The 18,656-nt window shown below is 37.8% G+C and overlaps 1 protein-coding gene across 1 annotated transcript in view; it reads left to right on the top strand.

Annotated features, from left to right (window-relative positions):
- Positions 1–135: 135 nt before the first annotated feature.
- The window catches only part of ttyh3b (tweety family member 3b), a 36,767-nt gene continuing 18,246 nt past the window's right edge, over positions 136–18,656 (top strand). Inside the window, exons 1-3 of the mRNA XM_079615190.1 lie at positions 136–616; positions 945–1,091; positions 11,615–11,784. Of these exons, the coding sequence (XP_079471316.1) occupies positions 957–1,091; positions 11,615–11,784 (305 nt within the window). The 5' untranslated portion in view covers positions 136–616; positions 945–956. The remainder of the gene's footprint in view (positions 617–944; positions 1,092–11,614; positions 11,785–18,656) is intronic.

Here is an 18,656-nt window from a genome sequence, read left to right as displayed (position 1 = left end):
CTTTGAATTAAGAAAAACTAATGATTAAAATCAGTAAAATGGCCGAAAATTGTGGACAAGAACCAGAACAATAAAAAGAATACAGTATTGATATGGTTTGAATGTGCATCATTTGGCCACCAGAGGTCTGTAAGCACACTAATCCATTTGAGGATTGAAATAGATGAACGTGGATGATTGACAATCGCGCCCGTTTGTAGTCTTCTCACAAATCACTATTCATCCTTGTAATACGTGATATCATCGCGTATTTTATAGCCTACATCTAAATTTTAACGCAACAGAAATGAACAAGCGCTGAGCACAGGCGTCTACTGGAAGAAAGCAGTGCGGGACAACCTTAAAACAAAAGCGCATTGGACATGCAAGGCGTTTAAAGCTCTGGCTTCAGTTCCTGTGAGCGTATCGCTGGATAACATGCAGACGGCAGTGACGCAGGGGCAGCGTTCGTTCGTTCGTTCGTTCGTTCGTTCGGTTCATGCTGACTGACTGCTGAGCTCAGATAAACCTGCTGTTATTGCTTTTCACCCAAAACACCGAAGGACAGGAGCCATTTGTCTGTTGAGATCATCGCAGGTTTTTTTTTTGCTGGAACTATGGTTTAGACTGATAACGGGTAAGAATGGATTCCCGACAACAAAAGCCTGTCTGAACATATTGCGGTTTAAACCCTAGTATATAAACAATGTATGTTAATTATTAAATTTAAGAACAAATCTGTATTATCTAATTAAGAACAAGGGGTGAGTGTTAATCACAAAATTCTTGGGAAATGTAGCCATTTGTATGCTTGGTTGTCTTTGGTGCAGATTTTTAACCCCTGCATAACTGCAGGTAACGTTAGCTTGTAAAGAGACACTTTAAATGCATTTGATGCAGTGCGACGTGATGAAACGGTCGAAGTCTAGAATCGGCTGCTGAATGCATCATTGTGTCTTTTGCAGTCAGAGATCTGGATGAACACTATGGCTGCAGTGGTGAATTATTCTCCGCCGTGGTGGGTTAACCTTTTCCATCGCCTTCCACACTTAAACCTACAGTTTCAGCTGACCAGCAGCGATTTCCGCCCGGAGGACACGGAATATCAAAAGGTAGGTCGAGTTCAAGTGCTATGATTTGGAAATATGAGACCACATCAAGATCGACGTGTGCGTGCGGAGCGGCAACATCAAAGGTTGTTCTCAGGCATGACGTCACCCTCTGAAGGCTTTTACTGCAGTGTGCCAAGTTAGTTTTGAGGTACTAGATTGTGAGTTGTGCCATTCAGAGTGTCACATATTTGACAGCTTGTTAATAATAATATTAATAAACACAAAATGTGCCATTCATACGTAATTATGATTAAACATCAAAGAGTTGTCCAAGAATAGACAATGATAATACAGTAAGACAATGTCTATATAAAACAGTACAAATACTTTATTTAAATAAAGCACTCCTGCTGATGCCCTACCAGGCTCAATATCTTTGGTCAACCAGTCTTTGTTTTACTGGTTAGTAGCATGGCTTTGTTGATGACTATGAGGTAGCTTGATCAGTACTAACCAGTTTAAACTACGATGAAAATTCCTGCTGGTCAAGCTGGGACATCTTTTACGCCTGAAGAGTGGCATTGATTTGTAATCGGTTTGAATGACTTCATCTTACTGAGCTTCTCGTGTTGCACATGAGAACAGACTGTCCAATCACTGAGCAGTTACTGTTCAGAAATGATGTTATGCTTCAGGAGCTGTGTGGAGATAGCCAGTGCTTGTCTATTTACCCACCCACAGAAATAGATCTCAACACCCAGTAGGAGACATTATGAGGATGTGCATAGGATATATAATGCATTTCTACATGCATATGCAACATTTGGTCATATGTAGAGACATTTAAGATTACTGTGTATCTCAGTCACAGCAACATTAAGGGAATGCTGCCAAAAATGGTATAAACAGTATAACTGTGCATGCAGTTTCCCTTTCAGATGCAAAATTTATAAGAGGAGAGTATTTGAATGAAGCATGCAAGGTGATTTACTAAGGTCTGCGCTCGTCAATTTACTGATATTTGCGCCATTATTTACAGCAAAAAAAAGCACATTTTAAACCAGATGCTAATTTGCGCTGCTCTTGCAAGATTGCATTGGTCATCGTGGAAATGATCCGGCTGAGTCTCTGTTCTTTCATTTACGCGTTGTGAGTAGATCATGCGCAGAACTTTCCACTCCCATCGGTGCTTTTATATATTGCGCTCTCACGCTAATTTACAGTTTAGTAAATCTGGCCCATAGACTTCTTTCAGACAGAGATGAAGGTCACAGAGACCCTTTTCAAGTTCAAATGTCATGAAGGCTTGTTTACTGTCATAAAATGACGTTATTCTGTCAAAGCAGCCATTCTCCAGAGGACAAGTAGGAAATAGCATCCAGCTGCGTGAAATTGCAGCCATGGTTGCCTTTGCTCACCAGCTATAGCTGTCAGTCACCACATCCAGAGCACTACAATGCTGTATGGTAAAATGGCCAACAACAGTGACTTGTTCCCAAAAAGAAATCTGCAATTAACGGATACTCAGGGCTGCAGTAATAGAAATTGATCTCTCGGGTTCAAACGTTGTTTGGAGAAATCGGATGAATGCAATACTGTGCTGCCATGTACCATTGGTTTAGAGAAATGGGCTCACTTATCACTGCAAATGTTGAATACAAATGCATTTTCTGCTGTGAATAATTTTCCAAGGTCAAGACATTTTATAGACATAGACAAGACACATTAAATGTGATTACATTCTCAGAGCTGAAAGACGAGTGAAACTTGTATGTGCTTGAATGTGAAGGTACTAACATCGTGGAAAGCATCAATAAGGCCTGGTTTTCCTGGGATGCTTGTAGATGAGATTGGCCTAGTTGGTTGGCTTGATAGGTACGAGGTCACAGGAAAGCCACGGGGTATGTGGGGGTAAATCTGTATGAGATGAGGTCATGACAAGCCCTTGGGTCTGTCTGGCCTGGCAGAGCAGAAGGGAAGAGAGGAGAGGAAGAAGACGGGGGGTTGGGTGTTGTTATTCTCTTTTTTTTTTTATAAAAGATGAATGCACCCCTTTCTGTGGGCTTCTGTGAAAATGGGGTTTAATCCCTAATGTATCCCAGAGTGCTTTGCCGGCATCCTTTTGTCAAATGGACACAGTCTTTATGCCAGTACCCCTTCGCTCTCATTCTCACACTCTTACACATGCATGCTGGGACATATGGGGGTCTGCACTCGTTCACACCGACACATAGGGAGAGCAAGCAAACTACTTGATTTGAAGATCACATGCCAGTACAACACTTCTAAATGGAGAAATTAAGCCTGTAAATATCTACTATGGAAGTTGATACATAAAATTAATCCATAATTGTAATATATTAAAATATAATTAAATAATCCTATAATAAAATTGGATAAAATACATGCATAATAATTCATGTATATTATAATAAACATTGTTTCAAATGGTCTATTATGTTGAACAAAGCTGCAATTATTTGATAAAAATGCAGTGACATTAGTTATATAATATTTTAAATATATAAATACATTTTAAAATGTAATTTATTCCTGTGATGGCAAAGCTGAATTTTCAGCATCATTACTCTAGTCTTCAGTGTCAAATCAATCTAAAAAGTGGTTTTAGTGCTCAAAAAACATTTATTCTAACTTTTCAAAACAGCTGTGCTCCTTTTTTTCTTCTTTTTTTTTGTGTGGAAACTGTGATACATTTTTTTCAGGCTTCTTTGATGAATTGAAAATTCAAGAGAACAGCATTTATTTGAAAAAGCATGAAATCCAATTTTTGTAACATTGCAAAAAAAATTATTGACTGTTGATCAATTGAATGTCTTTGCTGAATAAAAGCATTAACTTCTGTCAAAAAATATATATATTACTGACCCTAAACTTTTGAAAGGTGGTGTGTAATATATATTATAGACTGACCATTAGCAGATCACCCGTTTATTTATTAGTCACCTATTTGCTGATTTTTAGTGCACACAGAGAACGAGGTGTATCGTTTCTGAACCCAAAGGTACATTTGCCACAAAACTGCTAGCTAGGCCTCCAGTTTTTCACCTTTTTGCAGTTCACATAAATAGTCCTGCACTGTGAAATATAATTTTCAAAAGCACAAATATTCTACATAGTCATTCATAGTTATTGATATGATATCACTACTGAATGTAATACAATTATACAGTAATTTTTTAATTAAAAAAGTTTTAGGTGGAATATAGCATTTTTTCTAAAAACACACCTTTCTAAACCATTTTTTTTCAACAGACCTAACTTATTTTAAATGGGAAAGGGACAAAGAGGGCACACATGCACCCATATGAACTCGGGCACACACACAGCCAGTGCCATTTCAACATTATTCAGCCCCCAAGGCCTCCCTTCAACCACCTTTAAAACTGTGCTTACATCCTGGCACTGAGAAGAAGACATATATTTGCACTTTTGGATTGAAACCATCTGTGTGGCGGAGGGTTCGCTTGGATCTCAGGGCACTCAGTACAATTGTTTGTCTGGGTCTGGCCCGCCAGTAGCTGCCAAAACATGTCAGCACTTTGTCCTCCTCTTTTCTCTGTACTTTAATGCCACATGGACCTTATCCACAACCACACTGCGTTTTCTTATCTCCTTCTATTCAAAAGATCATCGTGATTGTCCGATTCGCTAATGAATCATTCATTTGAATTCGTTCTTTGTAATGATTTAGTCAAATCTATTCTCAAAGTGCTTGTAGTTCACTTGAATTTACGAGTTTTTACAATCTTTGTAACTTTATTGAGAACATGAATATAAACACTAGTATTTGACTGAATATTTAGGACTGTTTCACAATAACATAACCATACAGGGACTTCTGGGAATGCTGGTAAAGGGATAATTCACCCAAAAACAAAAAATGTACTCTCTCATGTCACTCTGAACTTGTATGATACTTTATGGTCTGTGATATTTTCCAAGAACTGTTTTTGTTCATTCAATGAAAGATAATGGGATCAAACACTGGTCTTCACTGACACTTCACTGTATAAACAAAAACAAACAAAAAACATAGGCTATTTAAATTTGTAGCTATAAGCTATGTAGCTATATATATATATATATATATATATATATATATATATATATGTATATATATATAAATACAGAAAAAATTACATATTTAGTTTAGCTACTTCACCCAAAAATGAAGATTCTGTCATTATTTACTCACCCTAAAATAATGCCTATATATACTCAAGCCTATATATATATATATATATATATATATATATATATATATATATATATATATATATATATATATATATATATATATATATATATATATATATTTTATTTTTTTTGAGGGTGGGTAAATAATGACATAATTTTCATTTTTGGGTGAAGTAGCTAAACTAAATATGTAATTTTTTCTGTATTTTACCAGTATTTGTGTCCTAATAAACTCCCATCAGAGAATGTCTAATATGTCCATCCGTAGACGGGCTCTGCTCCCATTGTCCACCTTGGGCTAGCTGTCTACTTCCTGTATGGGAATAGCAGATGCTGTAGTACATATGTTTTAGTTGGTATCAGGCTTCTGTTTTCTCAGCGTTACTGTAATAAGGTTTTGGCACGACTTCTGTATGTTCCGTGTCCAAAATGAGAGGTTTTTACGACTCTTTCTAACTCTGCAATAGTTTGAGCGGATTTCTGTTTGCTGAAGACGGCTCATACAGCTGTGTTGCTGTTCTCGTTTGACATGTGGAAAGAAGCATTAGGGTTTTTTCTCAGAAGGGAATGCTGGGATAATTAAAAGCATATTGGGCAGGAAAGGGGCCCAGCTGGCAGGAAGTCACGAAGAGTGCAGATTAAACGATTTACACCAGAACACTGTGCTGTACACACAAAAACACACGTAGCCTACTAATGACACATAAACACTGAGCTGAGAGGTAAATGTCATTGCGCTTAAATGACTGTGATTACTGTTTTAGCTTAACCATTATTCTCTTAGCACTGATTGAGGTAATATGGTGATTTACGTGTTCTGTGGTTTTGTCAATAGCAGTGTGTGCTACAGTGTGTTACTGAGTAAAATTGTGCTGTCATAGACCAGAGGGTTGTTCCATAAAAGACGCTAAGAAAAGCGGGGATTAAAGGCCGCGTGAACCGGAAGTTGCAACCGACTTTATCTCAGTGTTGTGACGTATTTCCGAGAGAAACGGAATACTAAATGAGGAAAAATAGTGGGCGTGGCTTTTTCTTCCAACTAGCACCTGATTGGATCTAGAAAAGTAGGTGTTTCATTCAGAAATGGAGGCAGATCTAAACGCAAGTTTACAATCGGTTGTTGAGGATTACTCGCCGCCTGAACATCAAAACACGCGCACGCGCAAACATTTATTTAGTTTATTAAGCATAATATGACAAAGTTATGTTGGCAGCCCTGTATGATGTTCAACGTCTCAAGAGCTTGGTTGTAGCTAGTTCCACTTACCGTCAAACTTTGTGAGGTACCAACCGTGTGCACTGACGGGAACGCGTTATCTGTTAATGACAGATATCTCACAAACCCCATTTCGTGTTCTGTCCAATTTTTGAAGCATTCGCGCGTGAAGTGCTTCGAGCACATCCGTGACCTCTCTGTTATCCCTCCTTCCTCGAAATGTAAAAAATCGAGCCATCTGGACCGTAACGAGGGAATTTTAGGGACTGGGAAAAGTGTTCTGTGAGTGCCACAACCAAAAATGCACCTCCTCGCCATCTCCTTTCACGCGCTGTAAATACTCGCAAACACACAGGCAGCCTGTCTACTGTCAGTTGGAGGGGCGTGGTTCAAGTACACCTGGCTGCAGCCAGCAGATCGGGGTGGGGCTGCACCTGGGGCGGGGCTGCACGCCCACAACGCTTGTCATTGGTTAGTGGTAAAGTGATGACGTCAATCGAGGCGGGGCCGCACCTGGGGCGGGGCTGCATGCCCGTAACGCTTCTCATTGGTTAGTGGCATATATATGACGTCGACGTCAAGGTAAACAGGAAATGCGGTTGAAAACGCATGTGCCATATCGCGCTGACAGCGCATGCGTCGTATTTGCGCTAGGTGGTGACATCACGTGTTTTGACGTGACGCGTCTTCAAAATGCATGCGCAAATTTGAAATAATACTTTAGTAAAATTATGAAGTATTAAAAAAACTCTAATGTATTAATGAAAGCAGCAGAAGGGAGTAGAGCACATATCCATAGTTTTAACTATGCCTGATCTAAGGTAAACTTATAAGGAATTACAGAGCATTGTGTAATATCTGTGTAGTATTTAAAAAGTTTTTCACATTCTGTTGCATTTCACTGTGTAAATAAAATAAATACTGTAAATATTAATGGCACCTTATATATTTCTTATTTTAATCATTCCTCTGTAATAGTTCTTGTTTATTTTTGTGCATTATATAGGCTATTATAAAACATTTATGCCAATTAAGTAGTTTGAAGTTAAACCAACTAAATACAGTACATTGCCAATCTCTGTATCCCATATTATGCATGTCAACTCAAAAAACCAAACTCATACCAGTGATAACTTTTATTTCAAAACAAAAATAATTGTGTAAAAGAGATATGCACACATACAGATAATCACAGACACACACACACACACACACACACACACACACACACACACACACACACACACACACACACACACACACACACACACACACACACACACACACACACACACACACAGAGCTAAACAGGAGCTGAACTCGACAGGACAGTGGCCTTCCAGCAGCAGGATTGGACAGTGCATATACTGTATAGCAGTTATATTGTACTGCTGCGCCAAATAGGAGCGCAATAATTCTGACTAATAGATTTTGCTTGGAAAATGAATAGGCTATGCAATATTTTATAACACCAGAAATATCTTCTAATTATAATAATTTATCTTTAGGATCTTGGATAAGTTGCAGTGAACTTATAGCACATTACATTACATTAAAAAAAATGTAACTGAAGTAATTCAGGGAAGAATTTAAGAAACCAAATACAATAAAGATACAAAATATAGTTTTGGGTCGTTTAGGACTTAAGCTACTTAATAAAGATGACTTATACTAATTTAGAATGCTGAGAGAGTGTCAGTCATTGTGTTCCTATTGGTCAGTGTGAGAATCTGTGCAACAACTGAGGCTTAGCCTGACAGTTTAGAGTTTGAACTATTTTGAGTTTGCTTTATGAAACCGAATCAATCGACAATAAGTCTGACTAACCAAAATAAGCCTGGTTGTATTCTAATCTTGTTTTATGGAACAACCCCCAGATCCTAAAGTTCGGTCCTGCAATTTACATGCAGGAATTCAATTATTTGGGTTTACTTTCTGATTCAATTGAAAACACTGAGCTGCACAATTAATCGTTAAAAGATTGCAATCTCGCAAACACCCTTGCGATCTTATTCCAAAATGACAACGATTCGACTATGAATATTAAAACTTTGACAAGTACAATCACGATTAATATCTGCGTTCATGCTATCGCTGGGATAAAAACGTTTATAGTTTGAATATAAACGCTGGCATTCAAAATAGAGTAAGCCACCATTTTAAAGTAACCTGACTCTTCACATAAATATTGTATCAATTACATCATTACACCAGTAGGGGGCAACAAGTGACTGTGAAAAATCTATAGCATATTTGCCATTGAATCATTCATTCAAATTTCGTTCAATAAGACTGATTCCACTATTTTAGACAGTATACACTTAATTCACTGTTAATTAAACATTGTGAACAAAAATGAAAGCAAATAATACAATTTAACAAATTAAAAAATATTGTATTATACATTTATCCAAACTTGAGGTATAGGCATATTGGTGCAATGTTTATTTGTCTCTTAGGTAAGAATATGCTAAAGGAACAAATGTATAATTTCTGACAGTACTGTAATATTGCATATCTGCTTATATTTACATATATATTTACTTATATATATATATATACACTTCATAATGATTATAGAAGAAATTCAACTAAAAAAAACATATTGGATTCCTGCATGTACATGCATGAACTATTTGGGTTTGGTTTTAAGGCATTCCTGTAATTAGGAATTAGTGCCAACTTCCTTCCATCCTACTCTCTATTACTACTGAGTCGCCCAATACAAACTTAAGTTCAGCCTCTCCCTCCCTGTGTGAGTCTCTGAGGGCTGCTAATAAGATAATTACATTTGAGAGTTTTAGACTCCCTCCCCCACTCTCATCTTCTCCTGGATTATTTATACAGTCTCTTCTCTTTGGTCTTGATCACTGGTTATAGTCTTCTTTTCTGATCACATTTTCTGTTGCCTAAACTTCATCACTTTTTCAAGAAATCTCAGCTTCATAAACTTGGGTTTGAGTTAGTGTTTGGCTATAGTGATTATAATAAGCTTTATATAAAAACAATAAAAGTCTATGATATATCCTCACTTAGATTAGTCGTGTGTGTGTGTGTGTGTGTGTGTGAGGGGGGAGAGAGAGAGAGAATTAATTCTCTCTAATCTCTTTACGAATGCTGTCAGTGGTGACTGACTCAAATGAGCTTTGACACTTCAAAAGATAGAAGCTGACATCAACTCGCTCATTGGTCCCTCAATCTCACAGATGACCAGGATTGAAAAACCTTGTAAAAACCTCATGACACCGGCTCTAAGCCATAACACTAACAATGAAGCATTTAAATGTAACTTTAATTCCCTGAACTGTCTTTTCAGTAAGGTTTTTAGAGCAGAGGTTATCAACCTTTCTGACTCAAAGGCCCCTGACTGTCCAACACAATATTAGAAGTCCCCCTATATTCTATTTTTAAATATATATATATATTAGTGCTGGCAAATCGAATAATTGCGATTAAGCGCATCTAACATACGTTTATTAGATATTCCGCTTCGCGTCAGGGTCAGGATCAGCCTGTCGGGGTTGTATTCGCCATAACAACCGCCTCGCTATACATTATCCCTTACATATATTCTGTGCGTGTCTGTGTGTGTGTATATAACATATATATATATATATAGGCTGCAACCCGATCACACTAAATGCGTCTCTATAGCACGCAGTGTCTGTTTATCGTGTAATTTAAACGCAAAAATTTGTTTTTACGTGCATAGGATACTCATGGATTGGTTAGGGTAGGTTTAGTACCTAGTTTAATTAATGGTGTGGGATGCGTGTGTATTATATGTTTGGGTAGGATTAGTGGGGTGGGATGCGTGTGTATTACATGCAATGAAGTGCGTATCAGATGCACGTGAAAACTGCGTATCATATGCACGTAAAAACTCATTTTCACGTATATTATTTCCCGATAAACACTGCGTGCTATAGAGACGCATTTACGTGAGAACAGGCTATATATATATTTATTGTATATATATATACACAGTGTTGGGAAGGACACTTCCAAAATGTATGTTACAGAATCTACAGAATACATGCCCAAAAATGTGTAATTTGTAACGTATTCAGTTACATTACTCAATCTGCGGTGATGCGGTGGTGACGTGTTTATGTAACTTGTAAGGGTTCATGTAACACCTAAAAGCTGTCACAAAGAACCGGCAAAAGTAATGATTATGAATATGTCAAATATAGCAAGGAGATATTTTAATTGTTTATTAATAAAGTGTCGGCTATAGATAGATAAAGATATCCCCATTGTATTCCATAAAACAAATGACCCTTTTTGTATTCCACTGTTGGAATGCTGGAAAGCACAACAAAATATGTATTGTGTTGGAAAACCCTAAGAAAAAGTCTGAAGCTAAAACCCTTGTGGCTATATTTTTAATATGATTTACCCAAGTAGGACACGCTTCTGGATCAGCATCGTTGTTAGTGCTGGATGAACATTCAGAAGACCATTTCTCTGTGATTTTAAATTATGGTTGGGAATACCTTTCGGACTGTGATTTTGATAGGAACGTTGTTCCAGTACTAACAAGGGATGTTGATTCAGTATCATGTCCTAGAAGAACTTGGCACCATGTTGTGTGTGTGTGTGTGTGTGGTTATGCAGACGTGTATACAGTAGAACTTCTGAGCTCTTACGTCACAGCTCCGAGACCAAAAGAAGTCTCCCGTGTTCAGCCTGACCTACATTTGCTGCATATGGAGATTTTCATGGTACACCGTAGCCATGGATTTAAAAAAAGAAATCTAGATAATTCATGACACTTCTGGTGCAGTGGAAGAGCCTGTGGATGTAGATCTGGATTAAAAATGCAGGACTCCTTCTGAAAAGGTCTTCAAGAAGAGCATATCACACAATCAATAAATCAAAAAAATATTCTTAAAACAATGCTACTCCAGATTCCAATAAAAGAAAACGTGATACCGTACAATAACAAAAGATTGTGATTGGAAAACCCGGCCTTCAATGGCCTCATTGTATTCTTTATTGTTGTCGGTACATTGTTGTCTGTACATTTACAGCCTAAATGAATCTCTCTCTCTCTCTCTCTCTCTCTCTCTCTCTCTCTCTCTCTCTCTCTCTCTCTCTCTCTCTCTCTCTCTCTCTCTCTCTCTCTCTCTCTCTCTCTCTGCAGTCTGTGTTGTTGCTAGGTGCAGCAGCATTGGTGTGTTTGGCACTGGACCTCCTCTTCCTCCTTTTCTACTCTTTTTGGCTGTGCTGCCGTCGCAGGAAGAACCAGGACTCTCCCAATGCGGACTGCTGCTGCACCGCTTGGTGTGTGATCATCGCCACGCTCGTGTGCAGGTCTGTTAGTTGCACTCTTATACACTTCAACACAAAACACTCATCACCCCATAATGTGGCAATACACGTCATACATTCCAGTTAATCGGGCATCACGATTGAACTTCCCCACAAATAAACCTGATTGCAATCCATTCATCTGGGTCTGTTCCAAACAGTTCCCTTGCCAGCAGCAAACTGAAATGGAAGCTGGCTAATCTTAAAAGCTCTTCTAGAGCACGAGAGACTAAGTGCGTGTTCACACTTGGCAGCTTTGGTTTGATTACAATTAACTGGTGCGATTGCCCTGTTAGTGCGGTTAATCTGAATAAGTGTGAACGCTGCCATCCGAACCCTGGTGTGCACCAAACAAGCGGACAGAGACCCCTGAACACGAACTCTGGTGCGGTTCGACTGATATATGAACGCAATGTGATATCACAAAATGCAACCCTGAAAAGGACATAATGCTCAAGCATACCTGTTTTTTCTCGTCATATGAGCTACGTTGCTCATTACAGTTCGGTGCAGGCATTGGAAACGCGTGTAGTTGTTCTCCTTGCAGCAGATTTTCTTTTGTGTGTAATGGAGGAATTCCTGGTGCTATTTTGACTCCTTTAAACATTTTGTAAGCTCTTTGGGAGTTCTCAGCTGGTAAAATACCATCGAACGCACATACAATGAGCGCATTTAGCCCAGTACACAGCATTGGTTTGAATGTTTGGTAAGTTTCGTAGCAAAATATACATCATAAAAGTAAAAAACTAATTTTTGTTTTGTATTTTTATGTTTGGTGTTTGGTGTTAAAAATGACAGTGTGAACGTAAAGTGAACCAGGACAAAATGTATCATTTTCTTTTTTGGTCTGGACCAAAAGAACTAAGAGAGCCAAATTCCAAGTGTGAACACACTATCAAAGGGTTAGTTCACCCAAAATGAAAATTGATGTTCCACAGAAGAAAGTCATATAGGTTTGTAATGACATGAAGAAATTTAGGGTACGTTTACATGACAACGATGTGCTAAAAACAGAAAAGTTTTGTCTTTGTACAGATAGCAACGTTATAAAAAACAATCCCCGTTCACACGTATAACTCTGTATTATGCATGCCAAACAAGTAGTTGGCGATGAAAGACTACACACCTGTGCACATATGCATTCTTTTACCACAGTGCCTTTGAGCCGAACGCACATGCGTATTGACACAAATTATATAATCTATAATTATTTTGTCCAGTTTTTATTCTAAGGATGTTAATCTCTATAATACTGTATTATTACTTTGTCTTCTGGGTAAAATTCATCTTCAGAAGGCAGAAGGCAGAAACATTCACTGTAATCCCAATTTTAAAATATTCTCCTCTAATATACCGGTAGTCGCTTTTTACTTGCTTTAAGAACATTTGTAAACCTCTGAACACAAAGACTTCGAAAACATATATCATCTTTGAGTCTGTTGTAAGGATTTTTAATTTTTATTCATTTTTTAAACTTTCATTTTTCATGATGACCAAATGTTATATTGTGTTGATATGTATATTTCTTATAACCACTTGTGATTATGTCTGTATGCCCCCCCCCCCCCCCACCCTATTTCTTACTGTTAACATCTGTTTCCTTTCATTTGCAAAAAAAAAAGTTAACTAAAAGCCTAAGACTAAACGTGTAATAGCCTACGCATGTGCATGCCGTCACATATTCATGGTTTTGTAGTTTACATGGAGATGATAATTTAAGAAGTTGCTCTGTTTGTTTTCATATATTGCATGTTCAGATATTCATACAACAAAATATTCTGGGGGCCATGAAAGATTTGTGAAAATGACCAAAAATGCTGGCGGTGGCTGGAAAAAAATGCTGACGGGGAAAGAGTTAACAAAAGCCAAAAACTAAGAACAAAAGAGCTCTCAACTAATAGCTGTATGACACATAATTCATGCAACGCATATGGCAGCTTATTAAACGCCTAACCCACGCTGATGAGCGCCGGTGGCCATGATTCATATGAAATAGTAGGTGTGTGTTTCTCCTTGCGCAGTGTGGAATGGATGGTAACTCATCTGTATTTTTAGTAATAATCCAAGTCTGTATCTCAACGCACAACTGACAGCATCCTGCACACACTCGGTTGTGTTAACCCCGTTCTTGCTTAGGATAGTTAGGACATTGTTGGAACATTTTTCACAATCCACATGCTGTCACATCTGACAGTTGACCTTGACAAATCACCTCAACATTTTAAACCATTTCTTTAGATTGACATGATACTGAATTTCATCTTCCTTTTAAATGTGTTCAATCCAGTAAATATTGAGGTGTTTATGTGCAGTTTAGCTTGTTGTGTACATTTTGGTCTCTGGTTAAAACGTCTCTAATTATTTCTGTCAGATCTCTTTAAATATAGAGAGGGTTGCGAGGTCAGATCAGGCAGGCAGCCATTGCACACTGAACCCTGAACACTGAGGTTAAGTAGTTCAATCAGGAGTCTGCATTATTGGGGGTTAAAATGATGTCGGCTGAATTGTCCTGCAATGACCCTGTTTAATAATACCAGCTGCTGTCTTCTGTGGTCGTGATGTAGAAATAGTGGATTGGTTTTTAAATAAAAGCTTCACAGAAATAGTCTTTGCTGTAGTTCACACTTGGTCAAAAATGGGTTTCAAATTATTTTAGGCTCTTTCATTTATGTAAACAATAAAGGGTCGGCCACATTTACAGTTGCTCTGTGAAATTACGCAGACGAAATCGGGGAATTTCAATATGAATCCATGCATTTGGGTGTCCCCCATGCAGATTTTGCTCATGTTCAAGACAAGTAATCTACAAGTCTATGATTTTGTACATCAACGGCTTTTGGAAGTAATCATAATGTTGTCAAGTTATGTAGCTATTGAAGGGAAAACTCTTTTAAATCAAACAAAGTTACTCTAATTTGTGTAAATAATAAGCCATCATTTTGCATGTGAATTTTACATAGTTTTGTTTTGTTAACTGTTACTTGTTATTGTTCTAATTTTGGAGCTTTTAGGTTTTTGCTTTCTTTGTCTTCTGTTCTGATTATTTTCTGGGCTCTCCTCCCATTTATCCCCCCACAAGGGTCATCAGACGATCTCCTCCTCCCCTCTGTTTCACCCCTTCTGCGTTTTCTCCCTCCTCCTTTCCTCTTCAGCTCATGTCTGTCCTATATCTGACTTCATGCTCTGCCGTTCATGCTGTGATTGACAAACAAAGAAAAGATTATTTGCCTTAGAGAGTGATGGATGCAGAAGAACCAGAGAAAAGGACAATGACGTCTGATTGATTGAGCGAGCGAGATGCAGATAAAGCTTAACGGAGAAAAGAGAGCGAGTTGCGGATCAGACTGAGTGATAGGTCCATGGCAGAGATGAGAGATGTCATGCTGATATGATGGCTCAGATGAAACACATTGTGCCTCATGCATCATTAAGCACATCAAATAGTGCACACACTCATGGGGTGACCTAAAACACTGTAGCGCTCTCCTAAAAGCTTAATCTCACTAATGTTTTGTGTCTTTGAGCTTTAGTAGCTCAATGAATTTACTGTAAACAAATTATTTTCATAACATTCAGTTAAACTAAAGGAATATTCCGGCTTCAGTACAAGTTAAGCTTTCACAACAGTTAGGTTAATCACCACAAAAATTATTGTGACTGGTCCCTTTTTATTGAGCTTCCCCAAAAGTATGAACATAATTTATTATTGAAATATCTCACCATTCACTGATGCATCCAGGTCGCACTCACTCACCATTATATGTTTGGTCTAAAACGCAAATTCTCTTATGTGTTGCCATAGGACATGTAAATTATCTGTCATTTTAGCAGGACTATATGAAGAGAGTGCGAAGTAACATTTTAGCAACTGTGTGAAAGTGAATAGCACATAACAGGGACAATAGTGGTATAAAGATATACATATCTATAAGTTTAATATGCGTCACATGACTAAACATGCGTCATCGTTTTCAAATACCTCAGTTTTCACGGTTAACACTACTACGCGAAAATGCAGTTTTCAAATTTATTGACGTTGGAGAGCCTTTTCAAAAAGCTTTGTTTTAGTTAATAAAATGCTGTCTCATTGTGGAGGGAAGGCCGAAAACGTATTAGTGTGGATAAGGCCTGAAAAGACAAACTTTTGAAAATGGAAATTATACCATTATAGTCTCCATGTTAACAACAAAACCACGAATTTGTGACGTCAAGCGCATGCGTATTAATTGTTCAGTCTAAAGGCGCGTAGTTTCTTTATAAAGTGACATCGCCAACTACTGGCCTGGTAGCTTAATACAGTGTTTTTCGTCGTTTTCGCGGATCCGTGTGAACGAGGATCGTTTTGACAACTTTGTCGTCTGTAAAGGAAAAACGTTTCCAATTTTAGTACATCGGTGTCATGTAAACGTACCCTTAATTTTGATATTTATTTTATTTTAATTCCATTCATTTATTCTTTTCATTTTTGTGTTTTTCTCATTTTTACTGCTCGGGCATCTTTTATATATTGTTATATGTTATTATACACTGCAAAAAATGTCTTTTAGAAAATAAGAAATAAAACTATACATGTAATGAGGTTTATGCTTAGAAATAATGAAAAATATATTTAAGAAATATTCAAAAACATCTTGTGAAAATGCAGTATTGCTTCACAGATGCTGATGTTTTGACATGTTTACTGGAAAAAATAAGACAAAGCTACTGATGAGAAGAATAGGGTTTTTAGCAGTGTGTGTGTGTGTGTATGGATTTGTCCTGGGCTAAAGCGACCTGTTTCGGATAAATATTTTCTTCCTCTCTGCATTACGTTCTCTCTTTTTCCCTCTGTCGCCCTCACGTCAGTTTTTTTTCCCCTTCTCTCCCTGGCGCTGCCCCCTCGGTGCCTTGGAGATGTTGCCATAGCAACAGAATCAGATTTTGAACATTGAAGCTGCGAGATGAATAATGCACTGCAGGTCTCTGCCAGTGTGTGTGTGGGGTGGCTCTGCGTATGTGTGTGCCATAGCCGCATAGCCATTATTCAATATCTCTTATCTAACAGTGCCAGATTCTCACGAAGATGTGTCTGGTTGTATCTTTAGGTGTTTGTTTTCACTCTTGAATTATTTTAAGTCATTTTGCCTAGGTTTATGAATAACACTTTGGCTCAGTAATTGACCCTTCAAGCCAGAATCGATTCTTTTAAAGGAGCCAGGACTAAAAAAAAAGTAAAGGCTTATTTTCCACAACAATGACATTTTTCCTGAGTTGATCTTGAAAGGTTGAAAGTCTTAGGCGGTTTGTCCTGACTTCTCACATTTATGTTTGAAAATGACCCATATATGTCTGTGCCAACTGCATCTCTGAATGAACCTTCACAAAATTCTGTACTGAATTTCATATATCATTGTGTTTATATGGTACTTAAAAAAAAAGTATGCTGCTAGTACCTTAGCTCTTTTTGGTGCTTTTGTTGTTTTGAGTGTGATTTAATAATTCAATATCACATTACCGTCTTAAACCAACACTTTAGCACTTGTGAATCAAATATTTCCATACTCATTATACTTTAACAATTATCTTTGGTAACAGTTACTATTATCCTCCAAACAGAACTATTAACATATGCCCACTCACACGATCTAACAGATCAACAAACAAGCCAGTGATTGTGGTCAGTGGTGTTAGAGTGAGGGTTTCTGGGTAAGAGAGGGAAAGCCTAGTCGAGCCACGTGACTCCTGACCTTAACAAAGAATGACAGCTTGACCTCTCTCTCGATATCTCGGTCTCACACACTCTTAAGCTTATAAGAGCTCTCCTGTCTAAATCCTCTTGTATTTGAGGGACAGAGGCAAAGAGTAACACATGCAGGAAAATGTGCATGTGACATCAGATAAAACCCTCAATCTTACACACTAAAACTGCCCTGAGAATAATGTACTTTAAATAAATGCATCATTATCTCACATTAATTCTGTTGTGTTAAAGGGGTCATGAATTAAGAGATAAAAATGTTCCTTGATGTTTTGTAAAAGGTCATACAAAAACATCCTATAAGTTTCAGAATTCAAAACTTCCTTGTTAGTGCAAAATCAGCTTTTATTGAAACCAAGCTCTGAAAATGACTTTTTTTCAGATTTGATCACATTATCTTGCAATAGTGTGACGAAAGACCACCTCTGCAGAATCTTCTACATCATCTTGTCTTTGGCGCCCCACCCACTGGCACATTAGTGAGATGAGAAGAGAAGAGAGATACAGGATCACTGGACTAAAAATAACATTAGCTTCCAAATAATTCTAATGCTAGCAGTAAGTTAGTTATTTATTTTAAATCATGTGAATGTCTCAGTAGAGCATTATTTGATTGTTCGGTACATTTCACTGTGGATTCTTTGGTAAATCAGTCACAATTTCGGCTCATGCTAACAGACTTTAAGTGTAAGATATGGACCTGACTGAGTTTGGTGATGAACTGAGAAATCGAATTTTCCTTGAGCTTTTGATGTATAAGAGGTCATCATACTATACTACATACATAACAGACATGTTAGTCCAATAAAAGCTTTTATTGACACCAGGCACAGCGAACGACAGGTTTTTCAAAGTGGGGATCTATGACGTCAAAGTGTATCAAACACCGCCTCCGCAGATGAAGATCAACGCCTACTTCAACACTGACTATTTAGCTCCGCCTACCGATTCACGCATTACATGAAACGCATTATAATATGCAAAACTGTTATCCAATCATAGCAGTGGGCATTTACTTCCAAGTCTTCAATGCGGCACGCCCATAAAAACCGAGCGTTTCAGGAGCTAGGCTCAAAACCAGGGTAGAAAATAGCCTATTACTTATTCATTTTGATGTTTTTAAATGTAAAAACCAAGC

Source organism: Phoxinus phoxinus, assembly GCF_949152265.1.
Source record: "Phoxinus phoxinus genome assembly, chromosome: 6".
Classification (NCBI taxonomy): domain Eukaryota; kingdom Metazoa; phylum Chordata; class Actinopteri; order Cypriniformes; family Leuciscidae; genus Phoxinus; species Phoxinus phoxinus.
This window is presented reverse-complemented; position numbering and strand designations above follow the sequence as displayed.